Source organism: Cetorhinus maximus, chromosome 6 (genome assembly GCF_964194155.1).
Source record: "Cetorhinus maximus chromosome 6, sCetMax3.hap1.1, whole genome shotgun sequence".
NCBI classification, from domain to species: Eukaryota; Metazoa; Chordata; class Chondrichthyes; order Lamniformes; family Cetorhinidae; genus Cetorhinus; species Cetorhinus maximus.
In genome coordinates, this window is record NC_135884.1 from 105740373 (window position 1) to 105762039 (window position 21667).

Below are 21667 nucleotides of genomic sequence, written 5' to 3' on the forward strand. Positions count from 1 at the left end.
GGTCTGCTGGATTTAATCCAACCTTGCCATCAAGAAGAGACAGCCCTTGCCACCAATTATATGGCAAACTCTTTATTTCCCTGTATAAGCAGAATCTGGAAATGACACGGTTGTAGGGGGCCGAGTTGTACTATTAATGGCAGAGTTGATCTGCAGACACTTCTTGGGGGGAAACTTTAAGTTTATTCACAATGTACTCAGCAGTAACTACACGGGTGCTTTCAACTCCAACTCTATCTCTACACTGACTGCTGAGGTAGCCCATGCTACTCTCTTATTGGTTACGACACATCATGTGATCTTCCTTAACAAGTATTATTCTTAAAGGTACATTGCACACTAAATAAAACCATAATTACTACAGATGCTGTGCGATAGAAAGAAAAGGAAGGACTTATCTAGTGCCTTTCAAAACATCAGGACCTTCCAAAGTGCTCTGGAGACAGCAAAGCATTTTTTGCTGTGTAGTCACTGTTGTAATGTAGGAAATGTGGCAGCCAATTTGCATTCAGCAAGGCCACACAGACAACAATGGGATAATGACCAAATAATTTATATTTAAGTTTTGGTTCATGAATAAATATTGGCAAGGGCAATATTATCATATGAATGCTTTACAAGTTTGGGTTCAATTTTTCTGCCCAATATCTTAATATAAGATTTAAATGATTTGAAGTAAATGAGTTAGCTCCTACATTAAAGTAGCAAGCAGAGAATAGCTAAGTTAATTAAATCATTTCAGTTTTGATCATTCTGACAGGCAAGCCCACAAAAGGAGCAGCACTCATACATTTATGGGTTTAAAACCAAATAAAACTTTTAATAACATTCTGGAACCATCTACCTAACCCCCCTCTTTTACCAGATCAGCCCTGCTTTTAAAAACTACCTCAAAACCTACCTTTTTGATGCCGACATCAACCACTTTGTTTAATTTTCCCTCCTGCTCCTGCCTAGGTCTTACCCATAGCATCTTAATGTTTTGCTATAAATGTGCATTGTTCACTGGATATATATTAACTTTATCTTAAAATTCTTTTAAAATTCCTTTGAATTTCTTTCAGTCTTGAAAAATATAGTTCAAACGAGCAATTCCCAGGCTAGAATTTAGAACAATTTAAGCATTTTTCCTTCTGTTTATGGATACTGCTTCCAACATCTATGGAGGTCAAGCTTTCTTCCAGAAATGCTTTTTAAAACCATATTCTTTATTACCATTTTATTCTGTCTAAAGAATGACATTTTCATCCCACTGTCTTGTTCAAATATTTCGTATTTAAAAGTCACTGGCACATCCGAGAGTTTAATTGAGAAGTATGAAACAGAAAATAGTGAATCAGTATTGTGTGCTACATTAGAGCAATGTTTCTCCCTGTCACTGTTCCTCAGTTAAAGATCCTTTTAAAAGATAATGAGCAGGAGTTTTACACTGTTGCTAATTGTTAATTAATCAGAGAAATATTAAATTGACAAGGCTCGGCATCATAATTTCTGCCTCTCTCATTTAAAGGCCCTTTGGAAACAGCTGCTCAGTGGCAAATATTTTGTCATTTTATGAACATTTAAGTAGGTCTCCTTTTTGTAATGTAAACTTGTTAGAGCATTTACTTATTATGTTAATTGATGGAGTAATAATATTTAGACTACATTAATACTAAGGGGATGGAAACAGCTTGAAATTATAAAAGGAATTTATAATTTGCAGGGTTGAAAACATATAATTTGCAATGTTAATCACGTGGATCTTTTTAGGGGTAGGACCATGCATGCTGCATCTGCACTTGGTATGAAGGCTGTACGTGTGTTTCAAAAATATCGTAAGATCATAGCTGTGTATAAAGGCACATCATAATATTAAAATTAAGCCATGGGGATTACAAGAGAGTTTAAATATACCAAGGAAACTGGCCGAAGTAGAAACCAGGTGTTATAATTATTACGTGTCCTTCAATTCTTTAGGTATTTCATTTGTATTGGTTTCATTTTTAGTAGCTCCTTAAGCAACACATATTATTTTACAGAAGAAATTAGTGTTTATCATCTTATTGTAACATTTACGCAAAATCCCCACCGAAAATAAGCTTATTTTCAATGTTTTTTATCTTCTAAATCAAAGAAGTCAGAAGTGGACCAGTCGTGATAACGATCAATTTAGGATCTACATGAAAACCCACTCGGTTGGTGAAGTTACATTTGCAAAATCTGTTAAACATAGAAACTTAGAAAAATTTACAGCATAGAAGGAGGCCATTCAGATCATCATGCCATTACTGGCCTAAAAAGTGTTATCCTGCCTTGTTTCACTTTCCAGTTCTGGTCCATAGCCTTGTAGTTTACAGCACTTCAAGTGCATATCCAAGTATTCTTTTAAATGCAATGAGGGTCCCTGCCTCTACCAAACCTTCAGGCAGTGAGTTCCATACCCCCACCACCTCTGGGTGAAAAAGATTACTCCTCAGCTCCCCTCTAATCCTCCTGCTATTTACTTTCAACCTATGCCCATTTGTTATTGGTCTCTCTGCTAAGGGAAACAGGTCCTTCCTATCCACTTTATCTAGGCCTCTCATAATTTTATACACCTCAATTAAATCTTCCCAGTTTTGTGGTGCATTGGGGAGCATCCCTGCCTCTGAGTCAGAAGCTCTGGGTTCAAGCCCCACTCCAGGACTTGATGGCTATGGAAGGTGCTTTGATGATGTGGCCAACATGTAAATCCTTCTAATACGCCAATGGCAGCTGGTAAGAGCAGGAGAATCTCCTGGCTGCAGCACAACAGCCTCCTCACGTTAAAAGACTCCACACGCAGGTTCTTGCCATGGGCTATATGCCATGGCAAGTGCCCTTCCCCACTTCGAGGGGGCTGCTGAAAGAAGAATTAAATCTCCCCTCAGCCTTCTCTAACCCCATCCTATCCAATCTTTCTTCATAGCTTCTTGTTGTCCAGTCCTGGGAACATTCTTCTAAATCTCCTCTGCACCAATTCTAGTAGAACCACTCCCTTCCTTAAGGCGGTGAACAGAATTCCATGCAGTACTCCAGCTGTGGTCCAACTAGTATTTTGTACATTTCTAGCATAACCTCCCTACTCTATGCCTCATCCAATAAAAAAAAGTATCCCATATATCTTCTTAATTACCTTATCTACCTGCCCTGCTATCTTCAGGGACCTCCAAGGTTCCTCTACACTTCTCCATATCCTACTGTTTATTGTGTGTTCCCTTGCCTTGTTTGCCCTCCCCAAATGCATTGCCTCACATTTTTCTGGATTGAATTCTGATTGTCACTTTTCTGCACACCTGAACAATTCATTTATTTTTTCCTTCAGTCTACAGATTTCTTCCTCACCATCAAACACACAGCCAATTGTGATATCATCAGCAAACTTCTTAATCATGCCCTGGACATTGAAGTTTAAATCATTAATATATACTGTGAACAGCAAGTGACAGTACTGAGCCTTGTAGAATTTCACTGGAAACAGCATTCTAGTTACAAAAACACCCTTGTTAATTTTACAGAGAATAATTTTCTTTTAATATTATTTGACCCATTGAATAAACTCTGAATGCATTTATAGAGGTTTACACTGCTAGTGGCATCACCAATCTTGAACACAATTCGCACTGGAGGGTAAATCCTATCTAAGAGTGCACTAATCTTATTTCTACCTCAAGGCTGTCTCACTAAAACACTTTTTATTGTTTAGGTTCTCAATCCAGGGTCTGCATGTTGCATTGTTGGGAAAATCGGATTCCTTAGGTAAGAGATCGCAAATTCACAGTATAGCAAGCAGATTATGGACCAGAAAAGATCAGAAAATGGCATTTGGAGTAGATTGCAGGATATTTTTGTCAATATTCCTTCACTGTCAATGTCACCATGCAACATCCCACATGCCCAAGACCAAGACAGCGGGGTAGCTTTTCCAACTGAACATGTCTATTTACACGCTGACTTTAACTGGTCTTGGGAGGTCAACTGCATTTGTGGTGTGGGTGATCTGCAAGCCCATATTGGGCCCAGCATTGGAGGTTTACCAGAGAGAGCCAAACGGCGAGTGAAGCTGCACTCTGACCCTTGTTTGATGAGTGGAGAATTGGAGGTCCTGCAGAATATGATGGTAGTGAGATGGCTTTGCTTGCCAGTCCAGGGTACCATTTTCATTGGACAGCATTGCAGCATACCTGGAAAGAGCATCACTGGATGGGTAAATGTTATATGGGCGTAAGTACTGGAAAATTGCCTTGTTGCCCTATATTTAACATAATAGCCTATATTTAATATAATTAACTGCAAACTAGGGAGCAATGCAAAATTTGCACTAAATGGTAGAAATCCAGTTTAGTACATTGCTAACCATTTTTCCGACAAGAAGTGCCCGTTTTTTACCCACCAATTAGACATATTCAAATGTAAGATCTTTCCCATGACTGAAAGGTGGAGTACGATATTGGCCACCTTTTCCTATTCTCAATGAACTACAGCCCTATTGAGATATGAACATTAGACTCATTGACTAGAAATGCAGATAGAAGAGTCCAAATACCAAAGCCAGATCGATTTGGCTTGTCATTGTCAGAAACAATGGTGTTCACTGTATATATCTTCCCTTTGATGGAATATTTGTAACTGGTTTGGCAGGCTGAAAAAAAAATCCTTGGTTCCCACGCATGGTTTAACCTAAAGCCATAGGGAAGATTGAACTGATGACTACAGCTCAGTCAATGTAAGAATTCAGCAGTTCTAACCTCAGTGGTGTGACCAAGATGTGATGAAAGGAACAAGGCAAGAGTCAGCAGTGCTTAAACCAACGCAGAAGCAGGCAAAATTCATGCAATTTCATCCTAGTATTTGGCATTAATCCAAGAAACCACAGAATTGTAGCAGCTTTATTTCACACACCTACTGCATGCAATCTCCAGAAGGTCACTGCCTGCAACACTCCCCTTTCTATACAAAATATTTTAAGCACAAAGATAACACTCATTCCAAGATTGCTGAACCATAGATTGGTTTGTGAAAAGTTTGTGTTGGTACTTCAACCAGAATTCTTGTAAGCCTTTCTGTGCTCTCACCATCCACCAGGGGTTGTTTGTACAGTTATTTTCTGATGCATTCTGTTATGCTGCCTGGTGTACGAAAAAAAAAGTTTTGTGAACAAGCAAGAGTGATTTACTTAACATGTGATGCACTATGACATTGTATATGTGTCAGAATTATTAACCAAAACCATGGTCAGAATGACCATAAGGTAAATCCTAGTACTCGGAACAGACGTGAGTTTATCAGTGAAGTCCTTTTATCCATAAATATACAGGAATGAATTTGTTTGGTCAACAACTGGTGAAATTTAACCAATGAAAGAAGGTGAATTTGAATGTCAGTTAAGACTTTGAACTTTAGTTTTCTAACTCAGCCTTGCACTTTACCGTTAAAAGTACCAGACCACAAGCTGTCCTCCTATCTACCTCTAACCCTGTTGTGAACCACATCACTAGCTTCGACCTTATTAAAATCTTGAGTTCTTCCTTGCTGTGATATTGTGCTGTTCATTGATTGAATACAGCGCCAGAGTGGATAAGGGTCATACTTGAGATGGCAAGTCTAAAGTTGTGAAACCTGTCGACAGGACATGAGCAGCGATGCCTCTGGCAAATGTTTTCAAGGCAGAGCTGTTTGGAATGCCTCAGGTTTTAATAAGCACAGATATGTCTGAAAACTATGTGAACTACATTGGATGTGACAAGCTTGCCTTCTTGCTTTGATTAATTGGCATCACGTCATTTTTCTGCACCTGGCTACAATTTGCATGCATTCTTTATTTGGCCTGTTTACATTTTCTCAGACCATCCCAGTGCCTCATTAAGGCAAAGGTTATAACCAAGGAACTTTTGTAATTTTTTTTAAAATGACTGGAGCGAAAGAAGACCCGATAGACAACAAATATGATAAAAATAATGGAAATGTATAAAGTACAAATGCATTCAGTACTTTTGCAACGTCTTTGTATAATACAACCTTAAGCAAATGTATAATTATTTGAAACATGCTTTTTTTAAGATTAGCATTAATATATATTTATAAATCAATCCCTCAATTTGGCAATGTTTTTGTTTACAAAGTACACACAAAAGTATTTTGATCAAGATTGAATAATTTCTATCAGTCTTTTTTTAAGAACACAAACAATGTAAAATATCATGTCTGCTTGAATTCTTGAAATCTTTAGGGGAATTTGAATTAAATGAATGCCTGTTCAGTTAAACCAATTTTGCGAAAGAATCTCATTCGATCGCTGTTTTACTTTCAACTGGAGGTGATCACCCCAGGTATATGCTGTATTGGATAAGTACTCACGTCCATACATGTCAACACATTGTACATAACACAACCAATTGGGGGAGATGATGGCATAGTGTTATTGTCACTAGACTAGTGATCCAGAGGCCCAGGGTAATACTCTGGGGACTGGGGCTCAAATCCTACCACAGCAGATGGTGGAATGTGAATTCAATAAAAATCTGGAATTGAAAGTCTAATGATGACCATGAAACAATTGTTGTGAAAAAACCCATCTAGTTCACTAATGTCCTTTAGGGAAGGAAATCTGCTGTCCTTACCTGGTCTAGCCTACATGAGATTCCAGACCCACAGCAATGTGGTTGACTCTTAAATGCCCTCTGAACTAGGGCAACTAGGGATGGGTAATAAATGCTGGCCTGGCCAGCCATCCCATGAACAAATAAAAAAAAAATCTTATTTTTCTGAAAGGTAGAGCATTCAGTACTTTGGGATGGAAAAGTTTCTGTCTTAGAAACTTGTGGTCTAACCATTAATTATGAAATTCCAAGTAACAAACATAGTGGTGGCAAAGACCAAACCTAATTATGACCTCAGTAAAATGCATCTTTATGGAACAAGGAAGGGTCATGTTAAGTTACCTGAGACTACTTACCGAACTTAGTTATAAATTCATAGTAAGTTTTTCTTCTCTACTGTATGTTATTTTCTGTGTTGAATTTATCATTTCAAAATCTTCCTTGCTGCCATTTTGGAAACCAAACTCGTCTTTTCTGCAAAAGTCCTCAGTAAACTTATGCAACAGCTTCAAATATATGGAGACTTAAATCTTCTACTAATACATAATCCAATGACCCTCATCAGAGTTTTCTAATAAGGGTTGAGTGTGAACAGCAGGACTCAATTTAAGACTATGTAATATTCAACCACAATAGCTAAACAGAATCTACAGAGTAGCTGAAGAGATTAGCACAAATTCTTCAAAGCTGTAACTCATATTCCTGTATGCTAAAGAGGTTAACATTGAAAGCTTAAGAAAAGTGACTTGGAACAAAATGCAACGCTTAAAAGTCATCTGTCCCACTCCTTAATAAAAATAATCTTAAAGACTGTTTAAAGGTCAGCATAACTGAAGTTCTAAGACGTAAGACAAGTATATCCCAGTAGTTCAGTTTAAGCTGTGAAATAATATTGCAGCAAGAATTGACAAGAGTAGCTAAGTGAGATGGAAGGTCATTAATATGTTCTGTACAAAAAAGAATGATGAGAGGTTAAAATCCATAATGCAGGATACCTTCAAGATTTCAAAAGGGTAAAGAAAAAGACATGAAATCATAAAGGGAGATGGAATTGTACTAAACTTAGGCTTTAAAAACTTGAAGCTTGCAGGAGAAAGAAAAAGATGAGATGGAGAAGGGATTATTAACAAAAATAACAAATTAGTGATACAGTGACTTTAACATAAAGAAATGTCCCAGGACATTTCACAAGGAAATAGGTGCCAAGGCAGCCAGGGAATACGTTAGAAGGAAGGCTGATAGTTTAGCTGAAGAGGTGAGTTGTGAGGTTTTTAAAAAGGTGTCGCAGGGCAACGTTGAGGGAGTGTAGACAGAAAACCAGAGATCGAGGAACAGAGCATTTGGCACTAAATATAAGGCTAGAGATGTTGGCAGAGATACGATGGGACAAAGCCACAGAGGAACTTAAAGTCAAATAAAATGATTTTAAACTTCATGCATTGGGATGCAGGGAGACAATGTAGGTCACTGAAAATGATGAACAACGGCACATGGAGGAGGATAGGATTCATATGACAGGGTTTTGTCAAGTAGGGGTTTATGGAGGTTGGAGAAGATGGGAGGTTAGTAAGGAAAGCATTAGAGCAGTCATGTGTGAAAGTGCCAAAGGCATGTATAAGGGTTCTACCTGTAGAGTAATGGTGAAGGGGAGATACAGGAAGCAGTGATGCAGAGGCAATGTTGCAGAGATGGAAGTAAGTGATCTTAGTGATGGATAGGATGGGGAGTTTAAAGCTCATCTCAAGATAGATCAGGATGTCATGTTTGCAAATGATCTTGTTCAAGCTGAGACAGTGTTAGAGGAGGATGTTAATGTGGTTGAGAGGCAGAAGTTATTTAAGAGGAGGAGCAGAGGATTGATCCTCAAGCAATGCAGGGAAGGGAAAAGAGGCTATTGCTGGAGATGTATTGGCTATATTTGGATAGGGAACAATAGAACCACATAAAGACAGTTCCTTGGACCTAGATGATGAAAAAGTGGTGATGGAGTGGATGGCACAGTCAACTGTGTTGAATGCTGCAGAAAGGTCAATGAGGAAAAGCAGACATAGGGAGAATGCAGCTGCTGACTTCAGTCAGGCCTGTTTTGATGCTGTGGAAAGGCTGGAGGGATTTGAACAATTAATTTTGAGAGGGGTAGACAGAGTTGGGAACAATGACACGTTTTAAAGGAAAGGAAGGGTGGAGAAGGGTGATTGTTGAGAGGGCAAATGGATCCAGGGCGAGTTTTTTGTGCAAATGGTTGATAATGGTGGTTTAGAAGGAGAGCAAGAGGCTGCCTGAGGAGAATGAACGATTGAAAATGTCCACTACCATGAAACCAGCAAGATGTATTGAATGGTCAGGAGTTGATTGGGAAGGTGATTGAGTGAGTAGGACATGGGTACCATGGACAAACTGAGCTTGGAGAGAGCATTGGAAGAATGGTAGATTGGTCTGTTATTCTATTAGATCAGGGATGATCAGTTCAATTCCATTTATCCACCTTTGTTCCAAATCTCTTGATACCCTGCCTAACAAAAACTATTGCTTTCAGTCTTGAAATTTGAAGTTGATCCAGCATCCACAGCTTTTTGGGTGAGACATTTTCAGATTTCCACTAACCTTTGGGTGAGAAAAATGCTTCTATATTTTATTCTTAAATGGCCAAGTTGAATTTTAAGATTTTGCCACCTTCTTCTGGGGAAATAATTTCTTTGTATTTATCTTATCAAATCCAGTTAATGTTTTAAATGCCTCAATTAAATTCCCCCTCAAGCTTCTAAATTCAAGAAGCCAAGTTTATACAGCCTGTCCTCATAATTTAAGCATTTAATCCCAGTGTGAAACTGTGTTGTACCCCCTCCAAGGCCAATATATTTTCTCTCATATTTGTTTTCCAAACTGAACATGATATAGATAGGGTCTGACTAAGGCTTTGTACAACTGAAGGATCACTTCCGCACTTTTATATTCCAGCTTCTTTGAGACGAAGTCAGGGGCCCGATTTTTAACTCTATGTAAGTGAAGGGGTTTTGAGTCCCTGCAGCAATCCACTAAGTTTTTTGATTACTCTGTGTACCAGCTTTGAATGTTCACTGCACACGGACAATCAAATCCTTTTGTTCGTCCACAGCTCCTAGTTACTGTCATTAAGATAATATTCTGGTGTAACTTTTTTCAATCAAAAGTGAATGACCTCACACTTTCCCAAATTGAACACTATCCTGCCATAGTTTTTCACAGTCACATAATCTGTTTATGTTCCTTTGTAACTTCTTGCTCCCAGTTACACAACTTACTGTTGCCTCCTAACTTTGTGTCATTTATAATCTTGCATATACAGCTCTCTATTCCTTCACCCAAGTCATTTGTATATTTCATGAAAAACTGACACCCAAGCAAATCTCAAGGGAATACCTCTTGTCACAGCCTGCCAAACATTTCAGTTATCCCCACTCTCTCTTGCACCTACACACCAATTATCAATCCATGTCACAAGGATATCTCCAATTCCATTTTTACTAACAATCTCTTGTGCAGCACCTTATCAAATGTCTTCTGGAAATCCTGATAGACAAAATCCATTGACATTCCCTTATCCATTATGCCAGTGATCTCCTCAATAATTTCAACCGGATCAGTCAGACATGGTATACCCATCACAAAAGCACACCGACTCTCTTTGATCAAGTGATACAGGAAGCCAGAAGTTGTCCTTGTCTTCCAAGAAGATTGTGGAGCAGTAGATGGTTTTCCCTGAGGAGGATGCAGTACAGCATATTTTAACAGTCAGGCCAAATATAGCAACTAATAATTAGGAATATTGTGCAGCATGTATATTCAATTTTGCATCCCTTTGACTGGAGGGAGTGAAAATGGGGTCTGTGCTGAGTAAATGACAGCGAAGCAATGATTGAGGCCCAGTGAACAAATTTGCTTTCAACTGGTGCAAGGGAAGAAATTATAGAACTGTAGACATTTACAACGCAGAAGGATGGCCTTTTGTAAGGGAGTGAGTGAAATTGGTAATGGATAGCACATTTTTAGATGTGGTCACCCCACAGCTTATGAAAGTGCAGGCAGAGAGGGAATGGGTGACCATCAGTCAGAAGAAAGGTGTCAGGCAGGTAGTCAGGAAATCCCAAGGGTGCATCTCACTTGAGAAAGTTTTTCTGTGTTGGAAAACGGTGAGAGTGATGGTTCCTCTGGGGAGTGCAGTTACGCTCATGGCACTGTGAGTGGCTCAGCTGCACAAGGTGGGTGGAAAAGGAGGGGAAGAGCAATAGCGGTAGAAGATTCAATAGTAAGGGGAAAAGACAGGCATTTCTGCGGCCGTAGATGTGACTCCAGGATGGTATGTTGCCTCCCTGGTGCCAGGGTCAAGGATGTCACTGAACGGCTGTTGAGCATTCTAAAGGGGAGGGCAAACAGACTGAGATCGTGGTACATATTGGTACCAACGACATAGGTAGAAAGAGGGAGGAGGTCCTGCAAGCAGAATTTAGGGAGCTAGGAAACAGATTAAAAAACAGGACCTCAAAGGTAGTAATCTCTGGATTACTTCCAGTGCCACGCACTAGTGAGTATAGAAGCAGGAGGTTAGTCCAGATGAATGCGTGGCTGGAAAGAAGCTGCAGGAGGGAGGGCTTTAGATTTCTGGGACATTGGGACCATTCCTGGGGACAGTGGGACCTGTACAAGGCGGACGGGTTGCACCTGAACCAGAATGGGACCAACATCCTTGCGGGGAGGTTTGCTCATGCCGTTGAGGAGGGTTTAAACTAACTTGGTAGGGGGATGGGATCCTGAGAGGAGGTTCAGCAGGGGGAGATGCACAGCCAAAATTAGAAGAGAGAGCAAGTGAGTCTGGAAGGCATAGAAATTATAGGCCAGTTAAGGCACAAAGGAGTTTGGCAAGGTTGGATGGTATTTATTTTAATGCAAGGAGTATGATGAATAAGGCAGATGAGTTGAGGGCACAAATTAACACATGGAAGTATGATGTCATTGCTGTCAGAGACATGGTTGAGAGGGTGGCAGGATTAGCAGCTCAATATTCCAGGATATAGGCTCTTCAGGCGAGACAGGGAAGGAGGTAAAAGAGGAAGGGGTATCACAATATTGATCAAGGAATCAATTACAGCAGTAAGGAGGGATAACATCTTAGAAGGCTCCTCAAATGATGCCATATGGGTAGAACTGAAAAACAAAAAAGGAACAATCACATTGCTGGGAGTGTACTATAGGCCCCCAAACAATCAGAGAGAAACAGAAAAGTAGATATGTAGGCAAGTTTCAGAGAAGTGTAAAAATAATAGAGTAGTAATAGTGGGGGATTTCAACTTCCCCAACATTAACTGCGTTAGTCATAGTGTGATAGGTATAGAGGGAGCGGAATTCTTAAAATGCATCCAGGAGAGCTTTTTAAGCCAGTACGTAGAAAGTCCTACAAGAGAGGAGGCGGTCCTGGACTTTATTTTAGGGAATGAAACCAGGCAAGTGGTAGAGGTAGAGGGGGAGCATTTTGCAGATAGTGATCATAACTCCATTAGATTCAAGGTTGTTTTGGAAAAGGACAAGGATGGGCCAGAAATCAGAGTTCTAAATTGGGGGAAGGCCAATTTTATTAAGATCAGATATAATTTGGCTAGAGTGGTCTGGGAGCAGCTACTTTTAGGTAAATCTGTGTCAGAGCAGTGGGACTCATTCAAGAAGGAAATAGGGACAGTATAGGGTCAACATATTCCAGTAAAGACAAAAGGTGGAACCAACAAATCCAGGGAGCCCTGGATGTCTGGGATATACAGGATTGGATAAAGAGAAAAAGGAAGGCTTATGGCAGATACCAAGGGCTCAAAACAGTGGAAGCCCTAGAGGGGTAAAGAATGTGTAGGGGGGGAACTTAAAAAGGAAATTAGGAGACCAAAAAGGGGGCATGAAAAAACATTGGCAGGTAAAATAAAGGAAAATCTAAAGTTATTTTACAAGTATATTAAAAGTTAGAGGATAACTAGGGAAAGAGTAGGGCCCATTAGGGACCATAGTGGTAATTTGTGCGGATCCGGAAGACGTAGGTAGGGTTCTAAACGAATAATTTGTGTCGGTGTTCACAAGTGAGAGGGTGATGTCAGTATGGAAATCAGGCAGAAGGACTATGATATAATGAAAGGAATTAGCAAAGAAAGGGAGGAGGTTCTTAGTGGTCTGGCAGGCTTAAAAGTAGATAAATCTCCAGGCCCGGATGAAATGTATCCCAGGCTGTTGAGTGAGGCAAGGGAGGAGATGGCAGGGGCGCTGGCAATAATTTTCAATACCTCTCTGGCCACAGGAGAGGTGCCAGAGGACCGGAGGATAGCCAATGTGGTGCCGTTATTCAAGAAGGGAGGAAGAGATAAACCAGGCAACTATAGGCCAGTCAGTCTAACCTCAGTGGTGGGGACACTGTTGGAAACAATTCTGAGGGACAGAATTAATCTACACACAGAGGCAGGGATTAATCAAGGACAGTCAGCCTGGGTTTGTTAAGGGGAGGTCATGTCTGACTAATTTGATTGAATTTTTCAGACAGGTGACCAGGTGTGTAGACGAGGGCAATGCATTGGACGTAGTCTACTTGGACAGCAGCCAGGCTTTTGATAAGGTCCCACATGGGGGACTGGTAATGAAGGTAAGAGCCCATGGGATCCAAGGCAATTTGGCAAATTGGATCCAGAATTGGCTGAGTGGCAGGAAGCAAGGGGTGTAGATTGAGGGATGTTTTTGTGACTGGATGCCTGTGTCTAGTGGGGTGCCATAGGGTTCGGTGTTAGGTCTCTTGCTGTTTGTGGTATATATATATATATATATATATATATATATATATAAAAACAATTTGGACTTGAATGTAGGAGGGTTGATCAGTAAGTTCACAGATAACACGAAAATTGGTGGGGTGGTAAATAGTGAGAAGAGTAGCCTTAGATTACAGGAGGGTATAGACAGGCTGGTCAGATGCGCTGATCAGTGGCAAATGGAATTTAATCCGGATAAGTGTGAGGTGATGCACTGGAGCAGGACAAACAAGGCATGGGAATACACAATGAATGGTAGGGCCCTGGGAAGTACCGAGGATCAGAGGGACCTTGGTGTGCATGTCCAACAGTCCCTTAAGGTAGCGGGACAGGTAGATAAGGTGGTTAAGAAGGCATATGGGATACTTGCCTTTATTAGCCGAGGCATAGAATATAAGACCAGGGAGGCTATGCTGGAACTGTATAAAACGCTGGTTAGGCCGCAGCTAGAGTATTGTGTGCAGTTCTGGAATCCGCATTATTGGAAGGATGTGATGGCACTAGAGAGAGTGCAGAGGAGATTTACCAGGATCTTGCCTGGGCTGGAGAGTTTTAGTTATGAGGAGAGATTGGATAGACTGGTGTTATTTTCCCTGGAGCAGAGGAGATTGAGGGGAGTCATGATTGAGATGTATAAAATTATGAGGGGCATAGACAGGAAGGAACTTTTCCATTTGGTGGAGGGATCAATAACCAGGGGGCATAGATTGAAGGTAAGGGGCAGGAGGTTTAGAGGGGATGTGAGGAAGAATTTTTTTCACCTAGAGGGTGGTGGGAATCTGGAACTCACTGCCTGAAAGGATGGTAGAGGCAGAAACCCTCATAACATTTAAGAAGTATTTGGATGTGGCACTTGTGATGCCATGGAATACAAGGCTATGGGTCTAGTGCTGGAAAATGGGATTAGGATAGTTAGGTACTTGTTTGACCGGCACAGACTCGATGGGCCAAAGGGCCTTTTTCTGATCTCTATGACTCTATTACAAACATACAAAACATAGGAGCAGGAGCCTGCTCTGCCACTCATTAAGACCATGGCTGATCTGAATGTAACCTCAACCCCACATTCCTGCCTACCCCCGATAACCTTTCACCCCCTTGTTAAACAAAAATATATCTAGCTCTGCTTAAAAATATTCAAAGGCTCTTCTTCCACCGCCTTTTGAGGAACAGAGTCCCAAAGACTCTCAATCTTCTGAGAGAAAAAAACCTCAATGAATTAAAGTATAAGTTCACAATCCGTGCATATTTAACAAGTGGTTGAGTGATTGTTGCTCTTTTCAGACCTTGGAATCAAAATGCTCAGTCAAGTTCTCCCCCTGTTAATAATCTGCTCACTTCTCTGTGAAAAATTAAATGTGTTATAGGCTAAAGAGGGCTGATTTTTGCTATAGCCTTTACTTGCCAAGTTCCTGGGCTGGTCAGCAAGAGAAGTGAACGATTTTTGTTACAAGTGTGCAAGGATTACCCTTTTCACTCGTGTCTCTGAGAAAAGAAGTAACACCAGTTTGGCGTTGTACGTCTTTGCCTGCAACTCCCCACCCACAGAGAAACAGCCATGGGCCATGCCATCAGGACAGTTATAAAGCAGTAATTTGTTCCAAAAACAAGGCAGAGCTGGTAAATCTGTGCTGAATATGGAAAAACTTGACAGAAATTCTAATGGGAAACGTGCAGGCCCTACAAAAAGAACAGTAGCAAAAATTATAACAGTGGACTGCAAGCAACAGTGTTTGAGCAATGCCAATCCAAATAAACAAACCACCCCGATTCACCATAACTGTGAGGTAGACCAGTGAGGAGGCTTGATGGCTTCATAATCACCTACATAGTTCAGTCACACCCAAATCAATCCATATGCATTTTAGCTTTAGTATTTTAGGTAAATTCACAATGATGATTAAATTAAAAGACACAACAAAGCCGATTGGGCAGAATTTTTTGTCCCGCAGACGGGTAAGTACTCGACCCCATCGGGAGTAAAATGGTGCATGATGACGTCGGACGAGCGTCCCGATGTCACCGCACACTCGCGTGATATTTCAGTTGGCGAACGCGCGCGGGAGTTGGCAGTGCACCCACCGACAATTAAGAGGCCTATTAAGGCCCTGAAGCAAGTCATTGAAAGCTATTTCTCGCGGGGTGAGGTTTCCAACAGTAAATTTAAAAAATAAAAATTTATCATTTTCAACATGTTGCTTTTCATGTGACTGAATCACATGTGGGGACACGTTCATATCATTTGTAAAATCTTTATTTTTCATTTTCAAATTCTTCAGTTCCCTGAGGCAGCTCCGTGCCTTCAGGGAGCTTTCAGTGCGCGCTCCCCCATGCATGGGCAGACATCAGTGCTCACGCTCCTCCCGCCCCCGCTGTGGCAGCGCTGAGGCTCTCAGCACACATTTCACATTGGCTGGCTGTTAATTGGCCAGCCAGCATGAAATCACGGTCAGAGCCGGATCGCGGGTGGCAGTCCGTTTCCCGGGCGTTCCCGGGTCTGCCCGCCACGCCCTCCCGCTGAAGGGAAAATCCTGCCCATTGTGTACGTTGTTTGTGGAAAATACAATCCTGAAATCAAACTGTGGTCGATAAAATATGGTCTTAATAAATGACACAAATTCAGTCCACAAATCTGCCCATTTGTTCGAATTTTTGTGAAGTTAATTTGTGAACTTTCATTTCTGAGTGAGGAGCTGAAAATGAATTATAATGTATTTCAGTGTCATCATATTTGTGATTTTCAGCACCAGCAGTTGGAACAAAAAGAGAGTTGGAGCCAGGCCGCAGATGTGCCACTGTAAAATGCTGCATATTATGTGTGTGCGCATATGCATGTAGGTACGTGTGTAGAGATATTTTCTGGATGAACTGCATCTGTCTTGGTGGTTTTTAATAATCCAATGATTAGACACGGACAAACAGAAACTTAAATCAGATGTAATTGTCATACTGTCTCCAATTGTAATATTACCAGCTCTCTTTTTTAAAATTTGTTCATGGGACGTGGGCGCCACAGGTAAAGCCAACATTTATAAGACCATAGGACCATAAGACATAGGAGCAGAAATAAGGCCATTCAGCCCATCGAGTCTGCTCCGCCATTCAATCATGGCTGATAAGTTTCTCAACCCCTTTCTCCCGCCTTCTCCCTGTAAACTTTGATCCCCTTACCAATCAAGAACCTATCTATCTCGGTCTTAAATATTGCCCATCCCATATTGCCCCTTGAGAAGGCAGTACAGGCAGATCTGATCAGAGCAGATTTTGACACACAACAGAACATTGGCAAAAATTTTGATCTAGTTTTGACATTCCTGACCTCATTCCAGCCAAACACAGTTAAAAGAACTGAACTCAGGAGGTGAGATGAGAGTGACTGCCCTTGACGTCAAAGCATTTGGCCAAGTGTAGCATCAAGGAGTCCTAGCAAAACTGAAGTCAATGGGAATCAGGGGAACAACTCTTCACTGGTTGGAGTCATACCTAACACAGAGGAAGATAGCGTCGTTAAAGGTCAATCATGTCAGTCCCAGGAGCAAGGCCTGGGAGAGAAATCATGGGCTCTGCTTCTCCTGTTTCCAGGGCCCTTATTCCCACAGCACCTTCCCCGCACCCACCCACCACAACTGCCCCAACCGCTCCCTTTTAACCCTCCACCTCAATCATGCATATTATTCACTGAACCACTCAAACTGGCAGCACTGGCCCCTCACACTGTGACACACTGTCCCCGCTCCCCCCCCATACCGACAGTAATTGCCCCTTACACCATTGCCCTGTTCCTTGCTCCAGCATCGTCTTTCAGCTTTGTGCATTGGCTGGAGGTTGCAGTGTTTGTGCCATGGTGTTTACAGGTAGTGTGACAGCAACTGCTGGAGTCTGGGGTTAGGGCTCATTCTTCTATAGCTGGTCATTTTCCTGTGTGTCTTTGTTATGACAATGAAGTTGGTAAAGGCGGAGTTGTTTAAATCCCAGAGGGAAACTTCAACAACTGTCATAACAAAAATTTGAATTGGTATGTTTGAGATCCAGCTCTTGGAGTCACCTTACCATGTCCAATGGTATGGCCTAGATACATAACTTGCGCTTTTGCAAATTCACTTTTAGCTGAGTTCATCACCAAATTAGCTTCTTGTAATCAAGAAAATAATTATTTCAGATGCTGTAAATGCTCCTCTCATGTCTAACTGAAAACTATCAGATCAGCAATATAAACAGTACAATTGCATGGACCTGTAATTACTTTGTTCGTCAATCTTTGAAATGTCGCAGGTGCATTCTCCATACCAAATGGCATGACTTTAAACTGATATAGTCCATTTGGTGTAACAAAAGCTGATATCTCCTTTGCTCTCTCCGACAACGGTTATCCTTTTAGCAAGCCAATCTTTGTGATAAATTTCAATTGTCCCACTTTCTTAATGCAATCTTCCAACTGTGGTATAGGATAGGAATATGTTTTTGTCACCACATTCACCTTTATATAGCACACACACAGTCTGTGTGTTCCAGCTGGTTTCGGAACCAGCACAATAGGTGAACTCCAGTTACTGCATCTAGACTCAATGATATCATTTTGAAGCATGAAATCAATTTCTTTATGTACTTGTGATAGCTATGCCGGATTTAATCTATAAGGATGTTATCTTATTGAAGCTGAAACCTGTACAGACACATCATGCATAGCTAAATTGGTCTTCCCCAGTTTATTCCCACAAATAGGTTTGTGGAGTGCAATAGCTTTGCCAAATCACTTTGACACTTGTTTGGAAGGTAACTCAATATTTAATTTAAATTTTCAAGTACCCCCTCATTATCCAATTTGATTGTCCTCTTTCTCATCATCCATCATCAGTAATACCTCTTTTTGTTCCTCTTCCCTGTCAAAGTACTTTTTCAGCATATTTACATGACATACCCTCTGCTTTTTTCTTCTATCTGGAGTATTTATTAAATAATTTACTTCACTCAATTTCTTTTCAATCCTCTCCAGAAACAAAACTGTGAGCTTTAGCTTTCTTATCTGCCTTCACTTTCATTACTTGCTGTGACATCTTTAAATGTTTCCTAGCCAACCTACATGCTCTGTTCAATCTTTCCCTGAAATTTGATACGTAATCCAGGAGAATAGTTTCTGAATTTTGACTCACCAATTTCTCATGAATCAATTTCAGTGGTCCCCTTACCTCGTGACTAGTTCAAAAGGGCTAGAACAGGTCAATGCATTGGAAGCGTCTCTAATAGAAAATAACGAGAATGGAATTCCTCTATCCGAATCTGGCAGATAATCCTGACAGTATGCTCCCATCATAGTTTTTAAAGTTTGATGCCATCTTTCCAAAGTTCCTTTTGACTCCAGATGATAAACTGTTGAATTAAACTGTTTTATCCCCAAACTGTTCAGTACTTCCTTAAACAGCTGAGACATAACATTTGAATCCTGATCTGATTGTACTTCTTTAGGTAATCCATATCTTGTAAAACATTTAGTTATCTCTTCCACAATCTTTTTAGTTGTAATATTTCTTAGAGGTATTGCTTCAGGAAACCCGCTAAACACATCCATTATTGTCAGTGAGTAATGATTTCCACTTTTAGTATTCAGGGGGGGTCCTACACGATCAATCATGACCCTAGTAAAAGGTTATTCAAATGCTGGAATTGGGATTAAAGGCGCCAGCTTAATCATTACTTGTGGTTTTCCTGTTACCTGACATGTGTAACATATTCTACAGAATTTGACTACATCCCTATGCAATCCTGGCCAAAAAAAATCCTCTGTATCTTTTCCTGTGCTTTCCTAATTCCTAAATGTCCTCCCATTGGAATTTCATGAGCAATTCTCAGAATCTCATTTCTATACCCTAATGGGATAACAATCTGATGCACCTCACTCCAGCTTTCATTTGCTAAGACATGATCCAGCCTCCATTTTCTCATTAAAATATCTCCCTTAAGGTCAAAACATTCTGGTATACAATTTGCTTCTGTTTCTGAGTAAGCTTTCTGACAGAACGGCTTTAATTGCAAATCATTTTTCTGTAACTTGTCCTGTAGTCTTTCCTCCTGAACAATGTTATCAAACACTATGCCAGCTAATTGGATTTTGACACCTCTGTCTTGCCTTTGAACTGCCTGCCCTTCTTGTTTTTCTTGTTTCAACCTGTGTGCCTGTGACTTCATTATCACACAATCTGGAAACAATCCAGGATGCTCCTTCTGTAATACCTATGTTGAAAACACTTCTACAGGCTGCTCAGCTACCATAGGCATCACCCATATTTGTGATCCAGCTATATCATTACCCAAAATAAATTGAATCCTGGCAATGGGCAATTTTTACAACAACCACAATAATAACTTCACCCGTCTTCCATTTTCTCTTAAAATTTATCTTCCACAAGAAGATAGGTTTAGCATCTCCATGAACCCTACTTATTATCGCCTGCCTTTGCAATACTCCCACTGACCAACAAATATCACTATCCCACAATATTAAGGATTGACTAGCCCTGTGTCTCTTAAAATTTTAACATCTTTACCTGCTCTACCCTGTACACATGGAAAGACTTTCCCTTCACACATAAAATCTTTAAACATTTCTGCAACCTGCTCCTCAGAATTCTCTTGGGTAAATTGTGAACACAATCCCACTTCTTTACCTATCACTGATTCTTCCAGTTTTACCTGTACACAAACCATTGGTTTTTCCTGTGCCTGAACCTCAGAACCCATAGTACTTTTACTTCCAGAACTTTTCTGCACACCAATAATTCCAATAGATTTTCCCAGCAATTCCCAACACACTGACTTCGTATGCCCCACTTTATTACAATGAAAACACCTCAATTTTCGAAAGTCACTCCTACCCTCAGCATCTTCCTTTTTATTCCGAGGAAAAAACTTCCTGGGAATTTCCAGCTACTACTCCTCTTCCCTGACTTCCCACCTTCCTTTCACTTTCCCTCTTTCTATCCTTCTCGGATTTAAAAGGATGACCAAAAAAAGGTTTAGCTCTATGAACTAACTTATGATCATCAGCTATCTCTACTGTTTGCCTTACGGAATCAACCCTCTGTTCCTCCACATGAGTTTTCACCACTGAACGAATTGAATCTTTAAAGTATTTCAAAATAATTACTTCCCTAAGAACTGCATATGTTGTCTCTATTTTTAATGCCCGTATCCACCAGTCAAAATAATTTTGTTTTACTCCTTCAAACTCAATATAAGTTTTCTCAGGCTGTTTTCTCATATTCCTAAATTTCTGCCTGTATGCTTTAGGACTCAACTAATATGCACTCAAAATAGCCTTTTTCACCACATCATAATTCACCAATATCTCTTCAGATAGCGAAGCATATCCCTCATGCGCTCTACCCACCAACTTAGACTGTAACAATAACATCCAGTTTTCCTGAGGCTATTTCATCCATTTAGCTATCTTGTCAAATGAAATAAAGAATGCTTCAATATCTTTCTCCTCAAACTTTGGAAGAGCTTGTACAATTTTAAACATCTCCTCACTGGGTTCTACTCTGGAGATAAGTCCTTCCCCACCTCCTGGCATCCTCTTTTTTAACTGGCAACATTTTCAGTTGAAATTCTCTTACTCTCTCTTTTTCTCTTTCCTCCTTCTCTATCTTCATAATTTCTAACTCCCTTTGAAATGCCCTTTCTCTTTCCTTTGCTTCTAAGTCAAGTTTTTTCATTTCCTTTACTTGTTCAAGTTCAAACATCTTCATTTGTAAATGAAGTCTCACTACCTCCAGCTGTGACTCACTAGTGTCAGGTATCACTTCCAACCGTAAATGCTGTGCTATTTCTTTAATTCCCAGCCCCTGCAGGTAACCCCAATTGTAATTTATCTACCAATTCTGTTGACTTACTCTTGGTCACTTTTTGTAACCCAGAGTTATATCTTCTACTCCCAGTCTTAGCAATTGCCATCATGCAGTCTCACCACCTCTAAAAAACCTCACTAACTCCTGAATTCAAAGTGCTTCTCGTACTTGTAATCTTAAGATTCGCCAGTTCCAAACCAATCAAGGAATTACAAATATTATCCCTCCAAGAACCCCCAATTGTTATGACAATGCAGTTGGTAAAGGCTGAGTTGTTTAAATCCCAGAGGGAAACTTGAACAACTGTCATAACCTAGATTTTCAATTGGCATGTTTGAGATGCAGCTCTGAATTCAGGAATAAAACCACCAAGCCTCAAAAGGTTTTTTACATAAAACTAAATTAAACATTT

At 40.4% G+C, this 21667-nt stretch overlaps 1 protein-coding gene across 1 annotated transcript in view; it reads right to left on the minus strand.

Moving 5' to 3' along the window:
- Positions 1-21667, minus strand: part of LOC144682022 (uncharacterized) — a 287087-nt gene that overhangs the window by 53720 nt on the left and 211700 nt on the right. Inside the window, exon 6 of the mRNA XM_078544265.1 lies at positions 5038-5129. Coding sequence (XP_078400391.1) covers positions 5101-5129 — 29 coding nt within the window. The 3' untranslated portion in view covers positions 5038-5100. The remainder of the gene's footprint in view (positions 1-5037; positions 5130-21667) is intronic.